The sequence below is a fragment of the Acipenser ruthenus genome, chromosome 7, assembly GCF_902713425.1.
Source record: "Acipenser ruthenus chromosome 7, fAciRut3.2 maternal haplotype, whole genome shotgun sequence".
NCBI lineage: Eukaryota > Metazoa > Chordata > Actinopteri > Acipenseriformes > Acipenseridae > Acipenser > Acipenser ruthenus.
This window is the reverse complement of record NC_081195.1, coordinates 18,902,815-18,921,722: the sequence shown is the minus strand read 5'-3', so window position 1 is coordinate 18,921,722 and position 18,908 is coordinate 18,902,815. Positions and strand designations below refer to the sequence as shown.

General features: G+C 38.9%; 1 protein-coding gene across 1 annotated transcript in view; it reads left to right on the top strand.

Moving 5' to 3' along the window:
• The window catches only part of LOC117416027 (polyunsaturated fatty acid 5-lipoxygenase-like), a 39,447-nt gene that overhangs the window by 375 nt on the left and 20,164 nt on the right, over positions 1-18,908 (top strand). Inside the window, exons 2-5 of the mRNA XM_034027043.3 lie at positions 5,735-5,933; positions 6,555-6,636; positions 7,898-8,020; positions 9,562-9,668. Of these exons, the coding sequence (XP_033882934.1) occupies positions 5,735-5,933; positions 6,555-6,636; positions 7,898-8,020; positions 9,562-9,668 (511 nt within the window). The remainder of the gene's footprint in view (positions 1-5,734; positions 5,934-6,554; positions 6,637-7,897; positions 8,021-9,561; positions 9,669-18,908) is intronic.

Sequence of the window (18,908 nt, the reverse complement as noted above, 5' to 3'; positions counted from 1 at the left end):
ACCACGCAGTCTGGTACACTGTGTGTAAATGTTGCACAGGTCTCGGTAGTCAATTCTCTTTTTTTTGAGGGGGGGGGGGGGGGGTGGTGATGAGGTTAAATATCCCACCAGTCCTTCTGCACTGGTAGTAAATGGCTGGACATCTTGTGGACTTTTCCACATTTTGTAGTGTTACAACCTGGAATTAAAATGGATTTAATTGGGGATTTTTACCATTTGATTTAAACAACATACTTAACACTTTGAAGGTGCAAAATATTTTTATTGTGACACAAAAGTTAATTAAACAAAAAAAAGACATTTGTTGGTTGTATAAGTATTCACCCCCCTGAGTCAATACTTGGTAAAAGCTCCTTTGGCAGCAATTACAGCTGTGAGTCTTTTTGGGTAAGTCTCTACCAGCTTTGCACATCTGGATCCTGCAATTTTTGCTCATTCTTCTTGGCAAAATTGCTCAAGCTCTGTCAAGTTGGATGGGGACAGTTGGTGAACAGCAATTTTCAAGTCTTGCCACAGATTCTCAAACGGATTGAGGTCTGGGCTTTGACTGGGCCATTCTAAGACATTCAGGTTCTTGTTTTTAAACCACTCCAGTGTAGCTTTGGCTGTGTGTTTAGGGTCATTGACCTGCTGGAAGGTGAACCTCCACCCCAGTCCCAGGTCTCTTGCAGACTGAAACAGGTTTTCCTCTAGAATTTCCCTTTATTTGGCTCCATCCATCTTGCCCTCAATCCTGACCAGTTTCCCAGTCCCTGCCGATGAAAAGCATCCCCATAACATGATGCTGCCAACTAATTATGTGACTTCTGAAGGCAATTGGTTGCACCAGAGCTTATTTAGGGGTGTCACAGCAAAGGAGATGAATACTTATGCAATCAAGACTTTTCAGTTTTTTATTTGTAAATAATTTTGAAAAATATGTAGATTTTTTCCCCACTTCGACATTATGGACTATTTTGTGTAGATCAGTGACAAAAAATCCTAATTAAATTCATTTTAATTCCAAGTTGTAACACTACAAAATGTGGAAAAGTCCAAGGGGGGTGAATACTTATGCAAGGCACGGTATATATATATACTCCTGTATCTAGCATATATATATATATATATATATATATATAGTCAACCCTCTTTATACCGCCAGATAAGGGCCATGGGAAAAAACAGGCAATAAGCGAGGGTGGCGTTATAGTGAGGGTCAAAAAAAAAACACACACACACACACACAACCTTCTAGGTTTTTTAGTTATACAATTACAGTATCTCCAGGCCATTTTAATAAAACATCAATCTTTTATTTTTTTAAAATTACAGCACTAGTTCTTAACACAACAGTAGGTATACTAGTAATGTTTTATCATCTTTTCCAATCTGTATGAAACATACATGGTTACTTTTGAGGAACAGTTTATATTAAAAAATAAATAATAATAAAAAAAAAAATCACCCAAACAACAATTCCATAAAAACAAAAAAGCGGATGATTTTTTTTTTTTTTTTTTTTTCTTTTTTACTGTACTGTTATTTGAACTTCAGTGTTTGTGGCACGACTGCAAGCCTGCTGAATACTATCCCCCATTGAACAATGCCATCTGTTTATTTCAGCAATTTAAGCTCAACAGCATTCTTTTTTAAGCTGTTAAAAAAATGTTGAATATGTACTGGCAAACACGAAAAGTAAAATAAATATATATATTCTGCTGTTTACAAGACTGATGTTTTAGTTTAAGTCAGCCTTAATTTGTTCAAAACTTGCACATAAACAAACCTTGAGGGCTGGATTGCCACCGACCAAGGCAGCGGTTGGTTAGGCATGAAGGCAGAGGGTGCTAAGAATCAATGGGTTACGATTTTAGGCTTCCACAGATCACTGACCCTGGCCACGTACAACTGCAGATCTCTTTCAGGTGAAGCAAGACTTCAAGAGTTGGAAGAAGAACTTGGAAGAATCAAGTGGGACATTGTAGGACTAATGGAAGTATGGTGAAAAGACGAAGGACTACTAGAACTCAAGAGTGGACATCTTCTCTTCTACCGAGGCACTACAGATTGAAGAACAGGAGGCGTTGGATTCATTGTCCACAAGAGAATCAAGAATAAAGTAGTAGAGATTGACAGCGCATCAGAGAGGTCCGCAAGACTGATAGTGAAAGTTCCAAGGAACTATGAACTTCAGGTCATCCAAGCACATGCACCAACAACAAGCTATTCGGACAAAGAAGTTGAAGATTTTTATGAAGAAGTAGAAGAATACACGAAAATAGGAAGATCCTCTATAAGCTCATCATCGGTGACTTCAACGCCAAAATAGGAGCCCAGCAAGAAGATGAGAATTCAGTCAGCAAATTTGGACATGGCGACAGGAACAAGGGGGGTGACAGACTTATCGAATTTTCAGAGAACAAGAACTTATTCATCATGAGCACCTTCTTCCAGAAGAAACCCATCAGGAAATGGACATGGAGAGGACCCAACGGAGCGAAGAATGAAATTGACTTCATACTCACCAACAAGAAGCACACCATACAAGATGTCTCAATACTACACGATTTTAACAAAGGAAGTGACCACAGACTTGTAAGATACAAAATACACCTAAACACAGCACTGGAGAGCGCAAAACTCATGATGACGAAATCCAACACAATCAACGTAGAAATGCACCAGAAGCAAAGCCTGGTGTTTCAACTGGAACTGAAGAATAGATTCAGTGCTCTTCAAGATCTGCAAAAAGATGAAGCAATCGAAGTAACCAAAATAAGGACGTGGCGCAAGTAATTGCAGAAACAGCACAAAACATCACTGGAACACAGAGTACAAAATGTGACCAGAAGATCACGCAAGAGATGAAAAACATCATGAAGAAAAGAAGGGAAATGAAACAAACAAAAGCTCTGAATTCAAAGATTGAATACATTTAGCTCTGCAAGACAGTAAGAAAGTGCATTACTGAGGATATATGGTCATTCAACTGTAGGTTGGTAGAGAAAACTATTGAAAACAACCGAAGCATGAAGAAAGCTAAACAAAGACTAAAAAGGAAAAAACAGATTTTAGCAATCAAACAAGAGGACAGGACTGTCATCAAGAACAGCAAATTGATTTTGAAGAGAGTCAAAGACTTTTACAGAAAATTATATCAAGATGAAAAGAGCAAAGTAGCAGATGACGAAGAAGAGACGGAAAAAACGCAACCCGAGGAAGAAGTTCCAGACGTTCTACCGGAAGAAGTGAAACATGCTATCAAACATATGAAGACAGGAAAGGCACAACGATTGACATTGTGAAAGAAGGAGGTGAAGAACTGACAAAAATATTGTAGCATATTTTTACAAATTGTACACACAATGGATCATCTTCAAGTTGTACGGCAAGTGATTCAAACCAGCAAGTACGTACTACCACTTTGTTTGGGGTTCATCGACTATAAAAAAAGCCTTTGACTCTATTTATACAAGATCTGTTTTAAGCTCTCTGAAAAAACAAGGAATTGAGAAAACGAACAGAGACTTGATCAGCACCATATACAAGAATGCAACATCCACAGTAAGACTCAATAAAAAAACGACAAACTCAGGATTAGAAAAGGAGTTCATCAAGGAAATACAATTTCCCGCAAAATCTTCACGGCCACCCTAGAAGACATTTTCAAAACACTGGATTTGGAAAATAAGGGGCTCAAGATCAATGGAGCCTACTTGAATCACCTACGATATGCTGACGACATCCTCATATTTACAACGTGCCCAGAAGAATTACAAACAAAAATACAAGAACTACACGAGGCTAGCATCAAAGTGGGTTTGAAAATGAACCTGAAGAAGACTCAAGTCATATTAAATAAATATACCACTCCACAGGCAATTGAAGTCAATGGGATCAAGCTTGAAGAAGTCAATAACTACGTATACTTAGGACAGTTAGTTTCGGCAATGGAGAACCAAATGTGTGAAATCAACAGAAGAGCAAAAATGGGCTGGAGTGACTTTGGAAGATTAAGAATGGTTCTGAAAGGGAAACTACCCTTATGCCTCAAGAGGAAAGTCTTCGACCAATGCATGCTGCCAGTGCTAACTTACGGATGCGAAACCTGGACCCTCAATGCAAAAATGACTCCAAAATTACAAACGACTCAATGGAGTATGGAAAGATGCATGCTGGGAATAACAAGAAGGGACAGGAAAAGGAAGGAATGGATAAGAGCACAAACAAAAGTATGCAATGTTATTATAAGAGCGAAAAAACTGAAATGGCAGTGGGTCGGACATGTAGCAAAAAGAACAGACCATCGCTGGACCAAGGATATACTAGACTGGATCCCAAGAGATATAAAGCGACCAAGAAGTCGTCCTCCAGGAAGATGGCAAGATGAAATTAGGAAACACGCCGGAGCAACATGGAAGAGGGATGCAGAACACAGGCTTTTGTGGAAGAATCTTGGGGAGGCCTTCATCCAGCAGTGGATTGAAAAAGGCTGAAGATGATGATGATACATATATATATATCATATATCATCATCTCACATATTATATTTTGATTGATTGTTGTGTATGCAGAAGTTAATTACATACATATTTTATAGTTATTTGTTTAGCCTACTAAAAAATGAATATGTTTATTAATGATGTTACTGTTATCTTATAGAACAAACACTCGTAACAGTTGCTTACAACAAAGTATACTGTTAAACTACGTCACTTTTCAAAACTCCTTCCTTGATAGATATTTACATGCAGTTTAACAGACTGGTGTGTGCTAAGTGTGGTTCATGCCTTTTATTTTTGTTTTCTTTGATTTTTTTAAATCAACACATTTTAAGGTACACAATAAGACAAGGTATAAGTTTTGCTTATACCGATTCAGGCTTCTGTATGATGGGCCTCAGAATTGGCCAGTAAACACATAACCAGTAAAACTAAGGTAGACTGGTAATCAAATGTTTTGACCGTGATCTGTTTTGTCTGAAATGTTCATTATTGTGCATAAGTTGAAGGCATGCTACGTTTCCTTCAAAATTGTTATATTTTGTGTAAATTTGTTCTGTGAAAAATTAAATATTGTGTTGGAATAAGGTAGTTTTTCTTTTAGAAACAAATTAAATACATTTAAAAAATGCTTAAATGGAGGTACCTAAAAAACAGTAAAATTACATATTGCAGAATGTACAATTTTGTAGTAAATAATAGTAGTTTCAAGAAATTAATAACACTTTTAAATAATACTGAAATAGTCAAATTACTGAGCAATAGTAATTTTTCCCCAGGATTTTACTTGTAACAACAACAAAAAATACATGCAAATAAAAGTATCCCTGTTATTTAATATCATTTGTAGATTTTTTTTGTACAAGTGTATATATAAATTTATTTGCATTGCACTCATTTGCATGGAGCCCAGTAAAGCATGAATTAAAACATTGTTGGAGGTGGGTAGCTGGCTGCATTATTTACTAGTTGACTTGCAGTTTAACAGCTGGTTTCACAGATCCTGATCAGGGTCTGTGAAACCAATTGTAAGAAAAAATGCCAATGTATGGTATTGAGTTTGTGAGAAATAAAATAAAATACAATTAAAATAAAACTAAATAAATAAAATAAAAAAATGTAATTAAGCGGTGCAATACTGAGTGTATATGGCTAAGGAAAATATCAGTGAGCAAGAGACATCTCGGGTTTATCTCGTTTTCTACCTTTCTGTTGAAGGTCATTTAAAGTCACATCTTGTTCTTTTTCAGGTCGATTCGTATGATGTGAACGTGTCTGAAGATGTTGGTGAAATTCAGCTTGTGAAGATTGAGAAACGGAAGTACTGGGTTCAGGATGACTGGTACTGCAAGTACATCACAGTGAAAACCCCCGGAGGAGACTATGTGGAGTTCCCGTGTTACAGATGGGTCGGCAGTGATGAGGAGATTGTTCTCAGAGATGGGACTGGTAAGACCTCACCATTGAACTGAAACCCCCTTGATACCTTTATCAATAATGTATGTAGTTCACCACTGTAGGCCCTCTCAGCCAATCACTGTGATTAAATTAATAATAATGCGCTGTAGATGACTTGGCTAAATATTGTACGGGGTTTTGCAGTCAGCTTGTAGGTGCGGCATTCTTTTTTTTGTTAACTCTGCAGAAAAAAATGCACTTTTTGCAGCTCATTGCCAGCTACACAGTTGATGTAGAGAGGGGAAAAATACTATTGCAGATCTGTAAATGGAAACTGCATTGTTACACAAAACATTATTCAAGATATGGTTAGCCATAGGAAAGCACTTTAAATGCATAGTATTTCCAAGAATTGGAAAAGCATGGTCAACTGCTACCTTTTAAATGTACTATGGGAATGAATCAAGCAATGTGGAAAATATAAACAAATTGAAAAGCCACCAAAGTATGTTTTTTGATCATGCATAGAATAGTAAACTAGAGAAGAATGCAGTCAGCTGTCTAAATATGACTATGGGCTATAATAATCAGAGTTTGAATCCATTACATGGTGTGGTAAATTCTACATGTGAAGAAGGTGCTCATGCCTTTTATTGTTTCTGTTATTTACAGCTAGGTTGCCGAAGGATGATATAACACAAGTTGCAAAACAGCACAGGCGCAAAGAGCTTGAGGAGAGGCAAAAGCTGTACAGGTAAGATTTCTCATTTCTTTGAGTGCTCAGCTTTAGTCCGATAACTATCTTTCAATCTCAACTCTTTATTTGAATATAATATTTATATTTGGCTGTTTTTGCACACTTACAGTAGTTATCATTGTCCCTTACCAAAAGATCAAAATATTAATTCATAGAAACACATTGGAACAGTTTATTGGAAGTATTATAATTTTTAAATAAATACTGTTTACATGGTATTATTGGTGCTACCCTTCATGTTTGGTTTGGTTTATGTATAAGAATTCAGATATAAAAAAAAAAAATCCTCCTTTATTCTAACTTGTCTGGAATGACTACCGTGACTCACAATAATAATATATTTATTTCCTTTCTCTAGACTTAAGAACAATAAATATTTCAATTTCTTCAGCCTTGATGTTAATCCATGAAACCCAAGCCAAGCTAAGAAAAAGAAAAAAAAAATCTTAAACTCCATTTACCTAAAGCTTAAAGGTTCAATTGCTCTATGTAACACTTCTATGGGCAAAACCATGAAATGCATATTTTTTTTTTTTTGGTAGAAGCAATTCTTATGATATGTAGTAGCAGATGTTCCCAGAGTCTTTTTCAGAGGACACATTGACACAGGATACTTGAGTAGTAGATAATGGCTGCTGTATTCCCTCATGAACTACATTTGTGGACTACAGCTGGTTATATTGGTGGGTGAAAGGAAATAAAGGGAGTTGTACCATCAAAGCTGTTGAGAAAGAGGTGTTTATTCTAAATCTAAAAACTATTTTTTCTCAGAATGTTTACAGAAGAATTATCTGTATGTTTGTATAATTAAATTCTCTGATGAGTTAATTTCCCTTATATGATAATTGTAACATTCTGAACTAGAGGAAGTCAAACCTAGTTATGAAACCTAGTTGTTTGGACATTTAAACACACAGTTTCAAATACCATCTAATGACACATTGGGCACTTTCCACAACACTGAAAGACTTTTGTAAGGAATAGTTAAAGCCTATTTTGAATAATTGAACTTTGCAGTTCACGAAACTGTTTTAGAGAACTGTTTAACCCCAGAGAATGTTTATAAACACCCTGCAAAAACAGGGCTCATAACTACAAATACCACTTGAACAGACTGTGTATAAATATATCTGTGTATGTATTTCACATCCTCCTTATCTTTTAATAACAATTGCAATCATTAAGCTTCCCTGTTATTTAGAAGCCCTCTCTACTGAAGGTTTTTCACATGTTGTTTTTCTTCTTTTCTTTTTCTAAGATGGATGGAATGGCACCCCGGTTTCCCTCTAAGTATTGATGCCAAAACTTGCAAGGATTTGCCTCGTGACATTCAGTTTGACAGTGAGAAGGGAGTGGATTTCATCCTGAACTACACTAAAGCGTAGGTATTGTACATAGGAGAGAACAATCAAGAGAGCGCAGTGGTCCGGTGGGAAAGTTAAAACATATGATTGCGTCCTGGCTGTGTGAAGTTGCTGATCTTCACTGGAGATTCCACAAGGAGCATCATATTGGCTCTGGATATACCAGGAGTGAATCTACAATGTGTCTGATAAATTAACTTCAAAGCTAGAGTAAAGCCTGGAAAACTAAACTACATACAGAAAAAAGGTCTTACAATAACATTTTTATGCTAATAGGAGAGTCTAATTTGAAGCCTAGAGTATTGACTGTTGAAGACATGCAACTCATGGAAAATATATATTGTTGTCCATTATAGAAGCATACATAGCAACATATGTACTATACTAAATATGTACTTTTTAGTATTCACAAGGCTGTTTTTCAACGGTTAAAATATGTGTGATCAACTGTTGGCTTTTTTAAAATAGTCTAAAAAAAGTCTCATGAATAAACCTGGCTTTAGATACACGTGGAAGGTTTATATAAGGCTACATATACTAGATACTATTATTTAGTGATTTTTACTTAGACACCATTATCATCAAACAGTAAAACTGATATATTGCAATATATAGTACATTGAACAAATAGCTGCTATTTAAGAATAAACAGAAATAGCTAAAGATTTTAACCTGTGAATATTGAATAGCAAGTGGGACTTTGGAAAGACAGAATGTATGTGTTTAATATTCACTCTGAATTATATAACAAATAAATCAAATTTGGAGTTGCTGTTGTGCTTGTACACATCTTTTATGTGATCTAAAGATAGAGAGTATCAATGCAAATGCAATCATATCACTCTATAAGCAAATGTGGCAAAACATACAGTGAGATCTTGATAAAAAAAAAGATGCAGTCAGAAGCAATATCTGCAGTAAGCATATTTTCAGACATCCAGCAACCCAGGAAATCCAAAAACTTAGACTGCATACAAAAACGTAGCAAATGAAATGCAATGAAAAAACAATTGTAAAGTGTTACATGCTGGTCACAAAAATGTAAGATCCAAATACCAGATAGGGGGTATAGAACTAGAACAGGATCACCAAGAGAAAGACCTTGGTGTTGTAAAAGACTCATCAAGCATACGGGGAAGCAATCAAAAAGGTAAACAGAATGCTTGGGGATATAGCCAAAAGTGTAGAGTAAAGCCCAAGGAGGTTATGATAAGATTGTAAAATGTCACCACATTACCAAAGGGGCATTGTGCCCTGGAGAGTCCTAGACTAATCCCACGTCTTAAAGAACTGAATCTGTTTTGCCTAGAACAAATGTAATGAACTCTTGACATATTATATGATAATATGGCTGCCAAATTGTAGTCATATAACTTTTTTATCTCCAAATTATGGTCATTTTGACTTTACACTGTAAAAAAAATCCTATAAAACTACAGACACATGCTGGTGTATTTTTTGCAGTAAATGTCTGTAAATTTAGAGAACAACTGGATCCATGTTATAAGCAAGCCAAGCGGTGTGTTTATGCTGAATTTCCTTTTTTTTATTGACGCAGGATGGAGAACCTCTACGTGAATCGTTTCATGCACATGTTCCAGTCTTCCTGGAGTGACTTCGCAGACTTCGAGAAGATCTTTATTAGGATCAGTAACACAATATCAGGTGAGGCACAGCTTAGTAATACAGTATTAATGCATATAGATTGAACATGCATCTTAGTATGTGTGCAAATAAGCTGTTATCTATGCTGGTGAATCTCCTAGCATATTGTATTAATGATCTCTCTTGGAGCCTGTCCATTAGTGCTTACTGTGATTTATTTTTTATTTTCCTATGACAACCACTTGACCAAGATTTTTTTTTGATCCAACATCACTGTTTTATTTAGTTGAGCAGATATATGTTTTCTACAGACCTGGGTTACAACAGAAACTTTTAAAAATAGTAATGGCTGCAGCGTCAGCAAACTCTGTGTTAGAAATTAAGGAAGCCTGAGGGAACAAACTGCTGCCTCAGGCACTCCAGAAGTTCAACATGTCGTCAGTTTCTAATTTATCATTGAGACACAAGAATACTATTGCTCTTTATCGGCACATAGTTAACCCACTCTTGGCAAATCCATTATTTTCCCATTACCTCTGCTATGACAGTGTCATCCGTTGTCTCTTTTTTATTACGATAAACCACCATGCAAATGGTATTAGTCACTCTCACTCTTCTCCCTTGGAGGAGTAGCTGGACCAACATTTTGCAGATGATTGTAAACAGATTGTAAAAAGTTTGTGAAAACTAACGTCATTCCTCATTTAGTTTACGAGCCACAAACGGTGATAAAGACACTTATCGAACTTTTTTTCTATGAGACTAAGAACTTCAAGTGAATGCAATTAAAGAAATAGAGGTGGGCAATATTGGTCTGAGAGGGGGAATAGTTAAATAAAAATGTGCATGGGTACATAATGAGCTCTGAGAATACCTATATAATTTACTTTTGTGTTCTTACCATGTTTTCATTACTTTATTATTCCACTTTGCTTTTACCATGGGACATTGCTGTAACAGCATTTCTGGTAAAGGTACAATGCCTGGTGTGTGAGTTGTGGTGTTAGGTGTTTGCAATGGGGATTTGTGACGTGTGTGGGTCGCCACTGAAAAATACTGAGGCAGACACAGAGCATTGGGTGTTGACACGCCGCACAGGCACCCAGATTTAATTAACACAAGTGCTGACACTAGGGTACCTGCAAAATAAAAGTTTGCCACACAAGGCGAGCGCTAGCCTCACTATAAGAGATGTCCCGCTCCAGGAACCTAGTGCACTACAAAAACCCTCTCTATTCACTGTTTGGGATCAACCTCCCCTAAACTAGCCATGTTTGTTTAAAATCCAGTATGTGATTATGTGGCAAAGTGGTGAGTGGTTACAGGTGAGTGGAGTGCAGAGCGGATACAAAACAGACAGACAATGATTTCCAGGTGCAAGGGTGTTTATTTATTTATTAACAATGTCCAGAACCTTATGGCAAACATCTGCAAATAATAATGATGGAGTGATACAGCGGCGTGTATCACTCAGTAATTGTAATCCTCGGGTTTGACCCGTAACCAAAAAGTCCAGTTCTATTACATCCACACGAAACACACAACACAAACACAGTTAACAGTGAGTGATTATTAGTGCTCGTGGTGCAAGACAGTTCTCTGTGAACAAAGGGATTAGGTTAACGAACGCATCCTCTCTTCCAATCCTCGGATGCCACGCCGTTTCCCGTCCGAGTCATTGAGTTTGGGTACCGTAGCTCCGCCCCCTTCCTAAATGACCGACTTCCACCTACCCTAAGGAATAAATTGTCATGCCATTTAGTTAAGGGTACTCTGTCCCTTTTACATAGCGCCCTCACAGGTCGGGATGGAGATCTAACACCAAGAATCATTCGATCTCTGTCACAGAGTATCACAAGACTTTAGTCATTGGAAAGACAGAATGTGCTTAATGTTCACTCCGAATTTAAAAAGAGAAAGCCCAGTCTTTAATTTGTGCTTGTCCACATGTTTTACATGACCTAACGATAGACAGTACTGTATCGATTTAATATGGTATCATTCTATAAGCACTGCAGATATAGTTAGACTGTTGGCCTTATTATTCAAGTACTGTATCTAAATTGTGCTTTTATATTTAAGGTGCTCCTTACCTCATATCCCAGGAAATGTCTTCTGGTCTAATTTGGCTCCCATACTGTAGCAATAAATAGATGCAACCTTGCTTTTCATCTGACAGAAGGGTTAACTATAATTAAGTACCGGTATCTAAAGTCTGAAACTGAATGCTATTAAAGATGCCCTGAGAGATGAGTAAGTCATGCAATAATGAAATACTGTACTTTAGGACCTGAATAGGGGTTTAATTGGCCAGTTAACCTTTTGACTGCCATACAAATGGAACCATGGTGCTCTAGCTGTGCCACTGTATAAATGGCGATTATACATTGTTCTATTAAGATCTTTGTTAAATTTTCTTACTAGCATATATGGTAACATTATAATCTCACTGAATAAAATATACAGTTGGTGATAAAATACAGATTTCCTAATGTTTGTCTTCAGTTTCAGAACCAGTGCTGTCAAACCACAATTTTAATTATGTTGGAGTTTCTAAATGTACTTTCATTGTTCCCTTACGCATTTATATTTTAAACCCACCTCCATTACCCTCCATACTAATTCCCCAAGATCAAATTGAGGCCCCCACTTGACCAAAAGGAGGCAGTGTGATTTCAGAGGTGTTTATAACAAAACTGTTGAAGGAAAATGATTAGCATTACAGCATGCTATTATATATTGTACACATGAAGATGTCATTTACATGTACATACAAATTCTGCAAGCATCCATTGGCTCCTAATCTTGTCAATCATTAAGGTAATCAGCCGGTTGGTTAAGAAATACATATCAAATAATGACATAATTAGAGGCCAGTTACTGAAATCTTTCACCTGATTATCTTAGCAAACCTGTAGCATGGAGATGATTTACAGTTGACCTCAGGAAACACATAGAGTGAGATATCATCAACAGAAAGCTTTTGAAAAGTCAAAGATGTCCAAGTAATATTGCTACCAAAATACATGTTCAAACCTTGGCCACTCCTCCAGCATTGTACCATGTGCTAATTATCCTCAGACTGGGTTATGTATGTAGATAGGAAACAGCAGGGGCACCAGCGCTGATCCCTGTGGCACCACACAGTCCAGATATATTATTAACCTTACTTTTTATTTAAAGTGTTGTGTAAGAGGAGGTTAAAAAAAAGAAAAGAAGTTAAAATTCCAAGCTGTTGCTTCATTGAAAAATACCTTATGATTGATGCCATATGTTTCTACCACAAAAAGCAGGTTAGGAAACGTGCATGCTAAGTCATCAAACCAAACATACTGTGCAAGATAGACAGAAACTTCCTCTTTGAACTGGTATCTGGTTCAAATTTTTCTTACTTGGAACTCAAGCTTTTATAAACTATTAGAGCACATGTAGTACAGTGTGCTTCATAGTATATGTGTCAGGGGTTGATGTTTGTGTGACTTTACAGATAAGTAAACAGTATAGTTCAATCCCACCAGAGAATTTCAAAATTATTATTATTATTATTATTTATTAATTAGCAGACACCCTTATCCAGGGCAGCTTACAGTCATAAACAAATACATTAAGAATCACAGTACAAGTATTAATACAATTAAGAGCAAGATAAAATACAATGACTTCAGTACTAGTAAGAACAAGTATATTACAAAATACGAATCAATATCAGAGCAGATAACAGTGTCAGTGATAGTTACATCAGGATACGATTAAATGCAAAATACAACAGATTGAATAACACTTGTGGCAGATTACAGTACTCTGTAAAGTACATGATTAAATGCAGTAAAATAGGGAGTGCAAGTAAAGCGCATTAAGGAAGAGTGATAAAGTGTCCAGAGGGAAAAGAGGAGTTCTACAGGTGCTGTCTGAAGAGGAGGCGCCGGATGGTGGTCAGGGACTGGGCAGTCCTGACATCTGTAGGAAGGTCATTCCAGCACAGCGGGGCGAGGGTGGAGAAGGAGCAGACTCTGGAGGCAGGGGAGCGTAGAGGAGGTACAGCCTTCTAGTGCAGGCGGAGCGGAGAAGTTGAGGGTCTGGAGGTAGCTGGGTGCAGTCCGGTCAAGGCATCTGTAGGCGAGCACAAGAGTCTTGAACTGGATGCGAGCGGTGATTGGGAACTGGAGAGGACGGGTGGCAGATGCAGGGAGGCCAGCCAGGATGGAGTTGCAGTAGTCTAGGTGGGAGAGTATCAGGGCCTGGACAAGGAGCTGGGTGGCTTAGTTGGTGAGGAAGGGTCGGATTCTTCGTATGTTGCTCAGGAAGAATCGGCAAGTGCGTGCCAGAGTGGAGATGTGCTGGGAATACGAGAGGCAGGGGACCAGGGTGACTCCGAGGTTCTTAGCTGTCCCACACTGTTTAGGTAGATTAATTATGTCCACAATACCAATATAGTGTCACCTGACCTTCAATGGTCTCATTCCTCAAAAGGACAAAAAGTAATCTTCTCCAAAGTGGTCTTCACCATAATGGAGGCACTTTAATTTGTCCACGAAAGTCCAACTGACTCCTTGCCAGTACTTTGCATCCAGATCCCAGACCCGCCTCCAGGGGGTGCTTCCTTCCTCCCTCTGTGACGTTGATCCTGGAGAAACAATGAAAACAATCCATCCTTAATACTCGCTCTCCCCTCCCCGTCTCACTCTCTGAGCGGGGCTAATTCACACACCCCGCATTCTGCCCCTCCCTACAAGAGCTTTAGCCTTCCGACCCAGCCACTGATACTTAACTCTAGTAGGTGGCAGCAGTCCGTCTTCTCTGCAAGCCTTCTTCTGGAATGAAGGAAGAGAGAGCAGTTAGTACAGCAGTCCATCTTCTCTGCAAACCTTCTTCTGGAATGGAGGGAGAGAGAAGGCAAGCCCTGGAGACAGACAAAACTACAATGCATCTGCACTCATAATACAATAAAGATATCTGCCAGTCCACCAGTATACTTATTCCATTCACAGTCCCTATGTAGTGGAGTCATGTAACAGTTAATAATAACTAGAACACTAGCATCCATCAAACAGGACGCTTAGTGTAAAACATGTAATAAATAGTGCACCTAAAACAGTATACAATAAAACACTATTGAATAAAACAATTAAAACTTTGGTCATTTGTGACATATATTTATAATGAATTTTGCCAGTTGTGTCAAACTACAAATGCAGTAACGATGTGATTAGATAGCCAATGTTTATTAACTACTTAAGCTGACATTGACAGCATACTGTAGCTGATTCGAGAGATAACACCCCCTAAAGGAAGTGCAGTAGTCCACCATTTGCGGACGGTGGCCAGAGTTCTGCTCAGGTCCTGGACAATTTAAGTTGGGCCATTAATACATACCTCTCGACTACAGAACTTGCATTTACATTCAATTCAATGGAAAGAGATGCCAAAGCAGTAAGTGGTGGCCAACGGGATAGAATGCTGACCCCTGTGGTTAAAACAGGTAATTCAATTCAGATGAAACCGCTTTATATCATGATTGCAGTGCAGGCATAATTCGTGATATAAAGCGGGTCATGATGTAAACCGGGTTTCACGTTTGCCTATGACAGCACATTACGAGTGCGAGAAAAAAATAAAACCCAAAGAAAACTAACCGTGAATTAAAGAGCAGTGTTTTAAAACTGTACATTTAGTCATTCTTTACATTTAAACAAATGCATATAGTTTGCTATTATTATTTATTTATTTATTTATTTATTTATTTATTTATTAGCAGACGCGTTTATCCAGTGCGACTTACAATTGTTACAAAATATTACAGTACAAAGTATCACATTACAAAATATCACATTGTAAAGTATCACATTTCAGAATATCACATTACGTTTTGTATCATTAACTTTGTTGTGTTATTATCTAAAAAAGGCATGATTTGTCGACTGATGAGAGCCATCAATTAGGTGTTGCACTTGGTGTTTTTTTTTTGTAAAAAAGAAAAAATGTGGCGACTTTGGTGTTTTGTTACTGAACTGTATCCTGTTAAGACTGCCCATGCAGCATTTGACAGGCTGCACAAAATGTAGGTGTGGAAGGGTAGTGGGCAATTCACTGACACAGAGACAAAACTTTATTTGTAAAGCCGCTCAGGAGCACTGATTTATTTTTACCCGCAGAGGGCGCTGTTGTCCGTGGCCTGAATACTGGCAACAGTAAACAGGACGGCAAGGTTACCAATACTGGTATATAGTCCAGTGCACATAAATAAAAAATTATAATGAAAACAAAAGGCGAAAGAAAAGGGAAAATAAAACACAGTAATAAAACTACAAAATAAAGGTGTTGCACTCGGCAGCGTTACCCCGACCATCTCTATCTGTACGGCCCGGGTCTCCGTCCTATGCTCACCCGTTCCCTCAACCTGCTTGTACTATTCGGTGTTCTGCCCAAGTTTGGTTTGTGCTGTTAGCTCCGCCCCTCCCCTTATCTCAGAAAGGCGCCAAATTTGAATCAGCAGCTCTGAGTTCAGCTCATTATCAGATAAAGACACACAGCTGTTAGAATTTAAGCTGCAGTAATTTCCCAATTAATGTATTTTCTGATTAAAGTAGTTAAAGGTTTAATTTCTCCTTACTGCTTCTAAGCGGTGTAACACAGCAGGGAGGGGGGTTAAAATCCTCCCTGCAGAAAACATGTGCGTAAGCACATTTTGGTTTAATTTAATTGTTTTATTGTTAATTATCCCCTGCACCTGGTAGTTATTGTAAAGTAGAACCAGGTGCAGGGTATTGTTTTATTTTGTTTGTTTATTAAAAGTAGCTCATCAGCGCAGTTAAAAATCAATTTCTGTGTCTGGGTCAGTATTTTATAAGGGGGAAGGAATGACCGTGAGTGCCGGCCGGTTTACATACTGCTGCTCAGAAAGAGCAGAAGGAGAAATGGGAGAGAGCTGGGGTTGGCCCCGTTGAAAATACAGGAGCGGGAGCCGACCGAACTGGAGCTGCTGCTCCAAAAGTGGGAGCAGGTGGGAGAAGCAGCGCTGTCTCTTGAGCCAGAGGGGGTGGAGCTGCCGTCCTGAAAGCCAGAGGGGGTAGAGCTGCCATACCGTGAGCCAGAGGAGGTGAGGAAGTTACCTCCACCACAGCCCCGACCACCCCCACTGGAAACCAGTCCGGTGCTGCCGGGTACGGTCTCTTGCTTCTTGCTCCTGGACACCCTGCCGGTCTGCCTAGACCTCCCGGCGCTAGACCTGGAACCCAGGAGCCTGCACCATGGGCCAGAGCTCTACACCTGGTTCCCTACTCCGCTCTCCCCGAACACCCAGACGTCACTAGGCTGCTGCCAGACGTCGCTGGTGCTCCCCCTGTTCGCTGCTTCGCTCCCCCTGGGTGATCGGACATCGCTACGCCGGTCCCCAGGTGAAGACCTCTGCCCGCTGCTGCAATCTCCGGTTTCCCGGCCGTTGCTGCAGTCGGCCCTGTCATCCCGGTGGGGTCCCGTGTCGCGGGGTCGCGGCCCCTCCTTGGAAGCGCCGGAGGGACCGACCCACCCTCAAGACTGTCCGTGGAAGAGGGTGAAGATTAGAGTAATCGGACTTGAGGGTGGGTGGTCTTTTAAGGGTGGAGCGAAGTGGCCTTGGAATGGCCGGTCAGTGTTGCACACTTGGGGGGGAGGATGTGTAACACAGCAGGGAGGGGGTTAAAATCATCCCTGCAGAAAACATGTGCATAGGCACATTTTGGTTTAATTTAAATGTTTTATTGTTAATTATCCCCTGCACCTGGTAGTTATTGTAAATTAGAACCAGGTGCAGGGTATTTAAAGAGTGCAGTCAGTCTGCACAGGGCTGCTGTGTGAAGAGCCCGCTTGCGAGTGTGTGCAGGCGTACAAGAAAAAAAAAAAGGTAGTTTGAATCCTTTTTGTTGGAGTGTGCTGTGTAAATTTGTTTTGTTTTTGTTTTATTTGGCAAGAGGTAAACAGCTTAGCTGTCCTGTTTTTAGTTTATGTTTAGTTAGTGCTAAAAGAGAGCTAGGTGTTTATTTTGGCTTTGTTTTATTTTGTGTTTTATTTTGTGTTTTATTTTGTTTGTTTATTAAAAGTAGCGCGTCAGCGCAGTTAAATCAATATCTGTGTCTGGGTCAGTTTAAAAGGGGCAACGAACAACCGTGAGTGCCGTCCGGTTTACAGCGGGTTTGTGAGATGATATTAAGAGATGTAATTTCTCAAAGAATCAGTGGTGTATGGTGAGTGGTTTTTGAAAAATCGTGATAATAAATGGGGCATGAGATTAAGCGATGTGATATAAAACAAGTTCATCTGTATCCATGTTCTTTGATTTCTATTACACGAGAATAGATGTTAAAGCTTCATGCTGATTTGAACTCGGCTCTCACCAAGATAAGCACCAATTAAGACGTAGCTTTATAGTAAACTAATGTGATCCATCTGTGTCACCATCCATTTGTGTTTCCTTCCATATGATGATGTAAATATCCTTCTGCCTGGTGTTGATGGCTGAAGTGTAATGCTGGCTCCAGGAATTAGCTTATTTTTGCCTCCCTAGCGCATCAGCACACACAACGGCTACGATGCTGGCTCCGGGTCACAGCTATGCATGTATGCTGGCTTGCTCCACATGTGATTCCAAAGTCACTCTGGATCCTGGGAGAGTGGTTGCATTTATGAGCCTGAAATTAAGGACACATTTGGAAAGAAATGAGGGACCAGTGCTAATATGGCTAGTGCTAAGAAAAGCAAATTGATTTAAAAATCTTGGTTTGCATTACTTAAAGGGAATTATTTGAACAAAACTAAATAGCGATACAAAACGAGTTTAACCTGTAATATTCAGACTGAAAAACTATGTGGAAATATATGAATGATTAATCGACCATCAGTCGTTGAGGTTGCGTAAGGTCCAATTATCAATGTTGATCTGACCCATCATTTCCCATTCCTAGTCACTGGGTTTCAAGTCAGAGTACTGAATAGTTTTGAATATTCCTTTATGAAGAACCATGGAAGTAATAATATTTCCCCTTCCCCAGGGTACTTCCCCTTTCATATTGCTAATAAATAACATATTTCATGGGATTAGTATTTTTAAGTGGTCATTATAGATGCTTCCTTCTTGACTAAGCACATTGACATGTACTGTTGTAACTCATTCATGAGACGGTCCCTGTGGACTATGTGGAGGTTGTGGTTTACAAGCTGTGGGCTGGGTGTTGACATTTGCATTGTAAAGGCCAACAAGGTCTGGTGAGTCTAATGTTGAAAACTCTCCGGATGGTTGCTTTTGATGTACTGGCAGTGTATGTGAAT